At 28.7% G+C, this 8,537-nt stretch overlaps 1 protein-coding gene across 3 annotated transcripts; it reads left to right on the top strand.

The window, feature by feature from the left end:
- The first annotated feature begins 642 nt into the window (after positions 1–642).
- LOC107449742 (uncharacterized) lies at positions 643–7,779 on the top strand. Of its 3 annotated transcripts, none has more exons than XM_016065379.4 (3): positions 643–774; positions 3,484–3,558; positions 5,931–7,779. In XM_016065379.4, exon 3 carries the CDS (start codon positions 5,958–5,960, stop codon positions 7,731–7,733), a length of 1,776 nt encoding a protein of 591 aa, XP_015920865.1. In that variant the 5' UTR covers positions 643–774; positions 3,484–3,558; positions 5,931–5,957; the 3' UTR covers positions 7,734–7,779. The 3 variants fall into 3 exon arrangements, with proteins under 3 accessions (XP_015920865.1, XP_015920872.1, XP_042898284.1); XM_016065386.4 differs by having other exon boundaries at positions 761–852; XM_043042350.3 differs by lacking the exon at positions 643–774 and adding an exon at positions 1,098–1,223.
- The last annotated feature ends 758 nt before the right edge of the window (positions 7,780–8,537 follow it).

Here is an 8,537-nt window from a genome sequence, read left to right as displayed (position 1 = left end):
CACGCAACTGTATGGATGGATGATCGTGTAAAGCTAAGGGTGGTGGCGCTAGTGGTAAAATTGCTCTTTCCAGACTTCCGGGTTACTGCTTCCGATATATTTTTACGCCGCAGATTGAAAAAACGCGCCATCATATTATTGCATCATATCTTTTGCAGTATTTCACATGTGCCGAGTTCTTTCTTTCAGCCTTTAAACTTCAGCATTATCATATTAATATTAAAATCATTAGAATATTTTCTAATTAGGCTAACTTAAAAAGATATTTTCAAAGATATTTTTGGCGACATTTTATTCAAATGTAGCCAATTAAGGGATAAAATACAAAACATGGCAAACCTTAAGAATTATTCACAATGAGATATTAACTTTCCAAAAATTTTTTTGGCCTTACGACCTCTGAGAATCAATACATTTCTGAAAGCTCTTATGAATGGTACAATTATGTTTAGATTTGAACCCAAATTACAATAACAAAACTGCATAGAATATTAGGCTTGTTCAGACATCGCCTCGTAGTCATAACATAAGCGGAGGGATACACCGGAAATTTTCTAAATTTCTTCCGGTTTAAGGACGCTTGTTATTGTTTACATTAGACCACCCATCCATACTAATGTTGAAGAAGTGAGATTTAACCTTTCATGAAAGAGGAAATATCTCTCGGCTACGGTTCCGCTCAAATATCTCTCGGCCTTCTTTTGCACAGAAATAAGCAATCAAATGCTATGCTAAACCAATACAAAACAAAAAGAAAAGTTAGGAATCGAAAAAGTATGGTCTGAATTTTTTTCATTTCGTTTAATGTATTGAAGATTTCTGAACTAAATTTACTCCTCACTGCATAGATTAGTTTAGTTTTATTGAATTTAGAAACTTTGTGATTATTTCAGTTATTGTTTTTAGAACATTTTAAAATTTCCCATTTGACCGGCGAAAATATTTAAAGGCTTATATAATGTTTATCTTTTGAAGTATAATTTATTAATTTTAGTAGTCAAAATTTTATGAGTAAACAATGTCTTTTTTTAAAGATAGAGCTGATTTGTTTTTGAAATCAATGATATTAAAATTAAAAAACAAGTTTTTAAAACTCGTGACTTCTTCCAATCAAGTTAGACGATCACAAATAAAGGTTAACTAATACCAAGGTTTCAAAATAATGTGCATACGAATTTTTTAGGTTAAATTTCCCTTTGTTGAAAAAAAAACCGTATTACATGGTGCATAGGATTTTTAAAAGATGCTTATTTTCGTTTTTTAAAAGTCCTTTAAGTTGCTTTTTTCATTGGGTGCTTTTAAAAAGTGCTTAATTTTTCCTTTTCGAAAAGGGAATGTCGATTTTGTATTATGTAAAAGCGTTCTTTTCACATTGTTCTATTCAACAGGGGTCTATTCAACATTCTTCTATTCCACATGGCTTAGGGGATAGAGCGTTCGCCTTCCATTGAGGCCTTCGATCCTGTCGATGGCTGGTCATTTCGAATTCCGCATCCGGCTTGCACCGACCACAGTGCTGACGTGAAATATCCATTCTTAATTTCAGGCTTCATATTCTACTCTGATATTGAACCAAAAAATCTCTTAATCTATAAGGACTAATATAATCAAGAAAAGAGTTCCTTGTCAGAAGCTAGTTATTTTATTATGATCATGTAAAGACTTCGAAAATTATTTTGTTGATGTATTAGTACTTAAAAATATTTTTTGAGTACTTCAAAAGTGCTTATTTTTAGGTAAATGATTTGGTTATATGCACCCTGTGTTAGTCAAGCTATTTACTTTTCAATTAGAAAGGTTTGTTTGGCATTGTTTGATGATGTTTAAAACTGCCTTTAAAATGAGGATAAATTAAATTTCAAAAGATAGCAAATAGTAAATTTTATGTAATGCTTTAATTTAAAAATTGTAGTACTTAGTTGTATTAAATTATGCTCTGATCCAATGCAAGTTTTAAGGCAATATTGATCACATGTCATAGTTAAAATTGGAATGTTTTTTTTTAAATTAAAAATCACCTAAAAAATTCAATCTAAAAACAGTATAAGATAAATAAAGTTAATAATAACAGTTTTTTTTTTTTTAATTTTACAAGGGGACACTTTATTTTTAAAAACATGCAAAATTATTTAGATAATATGGTTATAATTTTGCTAAAGATATTGATTGGCTTTGGATGTATAGTTTGACTAAAATGGTTTATGTGGAGTAGGTATTGTTTTATTTCAAATTTTATAATCGTCACCCGACCCAATTATTGGGTTTCTGACTCGACAATGTTCAACTCTGTAGCCTTGTAATTTTGAACTCAGTCCTGAAGTCAAGGGAACTCCTGTATTAAGTATTGGGAGAAATTTGCCTTTGCGGAGGACTTTTTGATGGAACTAACCCGCATTTGTGTTACATGGAGAAGAAGACCACGAGAACCTCCCACCGTTAGCCTTACAGCAAGGGGACTCTAACCCATCATTGGTCCTCCATTGAGGATATTTCAGGTCAGCACTGTGATCGGTGCAAGGCGGATGCAGAATTCATATCGACCAGCTGTCCCTGGTTTTCGAACCCGGTTCATCTCAGTGGAAGGCAAACACTCTATCTTCTGAGCCATCGCAGCTCAGTATGTAGTGTTTGACTTGAATGGTTTATAAGGATGTATGGTTTATGGCATTACTTCCCTTTTTGATTTTTCACTTCTTTCTGGCAAGCAACACACCACATAACTGATTGCCCCAGGCTGGGGGTGAGATTAAAAAATAAAATAAAAATTTGCTATTATGATTTATTTTGTTTGTCTTTTAATTTATTTTTTAAAATTTTAGGGTACATAAGTTTTTTTTCCAAAATTTTAGGGTACATAGGGTTGTTTAATATATAACTGTACTATTTTTCTGGTCGAATTTAGTATGTTAATTTGGACAATGAAATCTTGTAGCTTTAATTTTTTTTAAAAACCATAAAGACTAATTTATATACAGAATTAAGGAACTCATAATGTATACGTGATAGGACTAGTATTAATTTTTTTCTGTTATAAATATATAACTTTATTGCATAATAAAGCACAAAATTAAGTCTATTTTTAAATTATAATTTTTTATAATTTAAAAATACAAAATTAAGTCTATTTTTAAATTAATTTTTTTAAAAATTGAAACCCATAATATAACCAAGTCAGATTAAATATTCAACATATAGATTTATTCGGAATAAAGAGAAAATGTATATTTATTTTGTAAAAATTACTACTACTGATGAACAGTAGTTTTATAAAGAAAAATATTGTTGAACATCACATTAAAATAAAATGATATAAATATTTTTATTATAATATGAATGTACATTTAAAGGTACTTTTATATTCAACTTAAAAATGTGAAAAAGTAATGTTGTAATGTGCTTTTATTGTATTTACTTTTCATTTTATGTGTAATCTGCTTTCATAAATTTATTTATTTTGTCTCAATGGTACCAATTTTATTGCAGAAAAGGACCTGTTTCCAGTTAAGACTAGTTTAGAATTTCTTGAAGATTTCAATTATTAAGTATTAGAAAATTAAGGTAACTAAGAATTCATTTTTCCCATTATGTTTTGAGTTATATTTCTTTCAATTTTTTTACTTTTGCAAACAGATTTATGTATTGTTGTAATGGATCATGTTTTGTTGTATATGATTTATCTGTGTAGTCTACTTGTGCAAAATGTATAAAGAACTGAGTAAATGAAGGTTTTGATTGATATTTCCAAGAGTTTGAGTAGATCAGCTTTGATGTTTAGATGTTGACAGAAGAAAATAAACCAAGACTTTGCCTTGTCTTAATTTTTTATCTGTAACCTTCCAATCAAACATATCTATAGCTCCTTAACACTCAATCTCTGTTCACACTCTTGATATTTTAATTTGCTTCCAAAAGACAGGTTTTTTAAAGTAACTCATTTGTTAAACAGACTGTTTAACACATGAGTTACTTTAAAAAAACAGACTGTTTTTTAAAAATGCTCTTAAAACCTTCTTCCTTTTGAAGAAAAAAAAACACAAAGATTGTTACTTAATACCTTTATTTACTTAAATCTCTGAAACTTAAAAATTTGGCAAAATAAATGAATGTTATGTAATTATATGAGATTAACTTAAGACCTTTTCCTTAGAAATCTTAATTTTTTTTTCTTTCAAAAAGGTCATTCAGAACTTTCATCTACTTACCTCTTCATGTGTATAGAATACATATGAAGAGGTTAGATGAAAGTTTGGAATAATTAAGGGAATAATTATGAGGAATTGAAATAGTTATTTTCTAAAAGCAATGATTCTTTTCCATATTGTATCAATTTGCTAAATGTCTTCATTATTCTTATTATAAAATTGGTTAAAATTCTCTCCAAGCATAATAAAATAAGAATGTTATTTTAGTAAAATGTTTTATGAAATTAAAATTGCTTATTTTCTTTATAAAATATAAAAACTTGTTTGTTTTTATGCAACATTATAAAAATGTTCCTCTTTTTATTTTTTGTAAAGAAATAATTTTTTTCTATAATTTCTAATCAACGCAAAACTTTTTTGTGGTTGCATACTGTAACATATTTTTGAATCATTATTTATTTTTACTACTTGCATTTTAAGTCAAATATATCTATGTGATAAATAGCTATTTTACGATTGAAGTACGTTATAAAATAATTTTGCTATTAATCTTCCCGACAAAAAAATTATTAACCATTATTATTTATTTACCATGAAATTATGGAAATATTTTTTGATTTTTTCTATACTTAATTTATTTTCTGTAAGCTTCTAAACTTGAGTCTACAAAATTTACAAGAATTGCTGCTGTAGTATTAATTCATAACTTTGTGAATGAAATTAAAGTATCGTTTCACATGTGTATAAAATGTATGAGACACATTCATTTAGAGTCCCAAAATGTGCAAAAATATCAATTTGACAATTCTATGAAAAATTAAATTTTTTAATGTTAAAATTTATGTTTCAATGGACTTTTGTATTGAGTAATGTGATTAAAAATAACCATAAATTTTCCCATTGTTTTTATTTATTTAAATTTGTCTCAATTTTTCTTCTGATAAATTGATTCCGATTCTGTTTTTTTCCCTAAATAATCAATTTTGCAGTTTTTAATTTTAAACTTTTGAAAGTATTTAATCTTATGCAAACATATTACAAGGTTAACTGATAAAAAGAATTTAGTGCCTAGAACAATGACGTTTATTTAACAATTACTACCTACAATTGCTGTCAACATGTTTGTCTAAATATTGGCATGCGGCCCTTCATTGGTCAACCTACTATGCATGCATGTTGTATTTAGAATGGTCAGACTGAGATGTCGGACGTCCAAAACCCACCAATCTTAATACCAACAATTTTAAAATCCAAGTGAAGTTGTAGTTCCAGACCGACACTGATTGATTTATTTAGTATTTATGCTTTAAATCTATGAACAGTATTCATAACAATGTTAAGGTAATGGTAATGATTTTATTTAATAAAATGTACACTTTATTTGACAAAATTTCCTAAATATTCAAGTTGGAATGCTAGCTAAAATGTTTTATTGAGTAATTTTCTAAGAACTTGTCATTTTTTAATGATAAATTCTAAAAAAACAAAAAGTGCTGTAAAAATTCTTAAAAATAATTCTACTCACTTTATAACAAGAGATAAATAAAGGGAACACTAAATCAATCTTCTTTCTTAAAAATGCCAGGAGAGTGTGTAAATAATGTTACATTTATTTTTGGACACTCTTTAAATATATTTTTAACAGATGCAAAAGAAAGAATTTTACATATATGTGTTTTTAATATATTTCAATTAGTAATCATTTTGAAGTTATACTAATTTAAACATTATCATTGCAAAATATATATGTATATAAAATTAAGTATTTACATCAGTTTTTATTATTAGGTTTTTCCTGCCCGGTTTTGTCTCAAAATGTCTAATACGAATGTTGATTCTCGAACTGATAATTCTGAGTACAGATTAAGAAGTTTATTAGGTATTGCCAAACTTTTTACTAAGACTCCAAGTAAAAATGGTAATATCAATATTAAAGAAGAAATGCTTGCTATTCAAAATAGTACTGATTTAGATGTATCTGGCCAAGATAACAATAACATTAAAAGTCCCTTAAGATCTAATTTGTATTTAGATGTCACCAGTTGTTATCAAATGGGCAAAGTTATTAAAAAGGAAAAAGTTAACTCTGAAAAAAGTTCAGATTTCGAGTGTGACAGAACTGTCAATCTTCCTAAAAAAGACCCGAGGTATGAAGTCATAACATCAGATTTGAAAAGAGAACCTGGTCTTGTAAACACTGAAGAAAATCCTAATGGTTTAAACCATAGCATTGATGTTTCTAGTAAAAGAACTATTTATATCAAGCAAGAAAGAACCGATTCCAATGATAGTTTCATCGCTGACAGGAATGAAACCCTAAGTAAAGGAAATCTTAATCGCTTAGCTAACCATCGAGAGGTAAATGATATTTCTGGAAGGAGTGCAGTTTCTTTAAAGCAAGAAAGAAGCTATTCAAATGATGGTATTGTTACTGACAAAACTGAAATAGTAAACAAATCTAACGTTGATGTTTCTGGAAAAAGAACTGTTTATTTAAAGCAAGAAAGTGATTCAAAAGATGGTTTTATTTCTGCCAAAGCAAAAACAGCAAATGAAACAAATAACATTGCTTTTTTTAGAGAGAAAATAAATGATAAAACATGCAAAAGGCCATGTTCTGAAGACATAAGAATAGTTTATGATATGGATGAGCAATATGATTCCTTTAATGAACAAATTAGCATCAGTGAAGAAGAGGTTCATAGTAGTGATATTGAAGAAATGTTTAGTGAGAAAAAGATAAATGAAAACGACAGATCTTTAGATTGTTTGGTTTGCGGCAAGCATTTTAAATTAAAACAAAATTTGCAGAAGCATGCTCTATCCCATTTACACGATGGTTCAGAGGTCGTCCGCAAGTTCGAGTGCGAGATTTGTGGTAAAAAGTTCAAAAAGAAACATCACCTGAAGCGACATAATCTTTCTCATACACAAAAGAAGATGTTTGATTGTGCTCATTGTGATAAGAGTTACATTGATAAACACGATCTTATGATTCATTTGTCTTCAAAACATACCGTCAAAGAATGCACTGTATGTGGGAAGACATTTGATGATAGTTTGAAATTTAAGAAGCACCAGGTTATTCACAAGAAATGTGAATCCCAAGCGGTGTCGTGCCATATATGTCAAAAGTCATTTTTGCAAAAAAAGTATTTAAAACGCCATTTGCAGCAGATACATGCTAAAATGGCCCCTTTTGCCTGTGACCAGTGCAATAAATCATTCCTGTATCCGTTTTTGTTGCTGGAACATTCTCGATCTCATTCAGGAGAGAAGCCTTTTCAGTGTGACAAGTGTGATCGTAAATTCTCGACAAAATCGAATCAAGTGCGGCACTCAAAAACACATCTCAAAACAAAAACATGTAAAAACTGTACTGCCGAGTTCGAAGATGACATTCAATATAAAGCACATCAAGAGTCGTGTACTTTAAGTTATGAGTGTGGAATATGTGGTTTGATTTGTGACAGATTAAGTAACCTAAGACGGCATATAAAGAATATTCATACAGAATATTCTAATCCCAATGCAGAAGGTCCCTTTGATTCTAGTAATGCATCTGAAAATATTTTTGTCAGAATTGTATGATAAACAGACTCTATAGAAAATCCTTAAATAAGTTATGTTAAATAATTTTTTACTGTTAGTTTTTCAAACTCAAAAATTAGAATGTTTCTTATTATTTTTATAATAATTTTGTGATCATTAATTTTATTATATATATATATATACATACACACACACACATGCCTGCCAACTTTCTATGCTTTTTAGAAAAATTTCTTCTGGTGCTAGCTAAGTTCTTGCTTTAATGTATTATTCTTTCTTTTATAAATTTAATTTAATGTTATTTTTCACACCACTACTTGTAAATAATTCAAAAGATTATGTAAAAAGCCCATTTATCCCATCCCTCTTGTGGTGAGGCTTTTAGATTGTTATCAAATTTACCAAAGATTCTATAAGCTTTACATTTCAATTGTGTACCACTATATAAAATATTTTGCCAAAAGCGTAGTTGTTGGCAGCCTTGTGTGTGTATATATATATATATATTTATACATTTACAGGGCCCTTGATAAGGATTTCAAATTATTGGCCAGTAAATTATCCAAACATCAAAAGTATTCAGCAATTTTTGAAAGTATTTGCCAAATGTAAATCTATAAAAAATTTTGTGATAATTTTTTTCCGCATAAAAAACTATTTTACGGTAGTTTGTTTCAGGCTTATATTATTTAGACCCGATTCTAATTGGTTATGCAGTGCATTAATTGAAAATTACTGTAATCGAAAAAAAAGATGTATTTTTAGAACAATTTACTTTGACGTAATTTTGATTTAGGATCGAGTTAAATGTATATTTTTTTTTCCAGTGGAAAAAAATCATTC

Source organism: Parasteatoda tepidariorum, chromosome 3 (genome assembly GCF_982258835.1).
Source record: "Parasteatoda tepidariorum strain Cologne lab strain chromosome 3, Ptep-v5.0, whole genome shotgun sequence".
NCBI lineage: Eukaryota > Metazoa > Arthropoda > Arachnida > Araneae > Theridiidae > Parasteatoda > Parasteatoda tepidariorum.
This window is presented reverse-complemented; position numbering and strand designations above follow the sequence as displayed.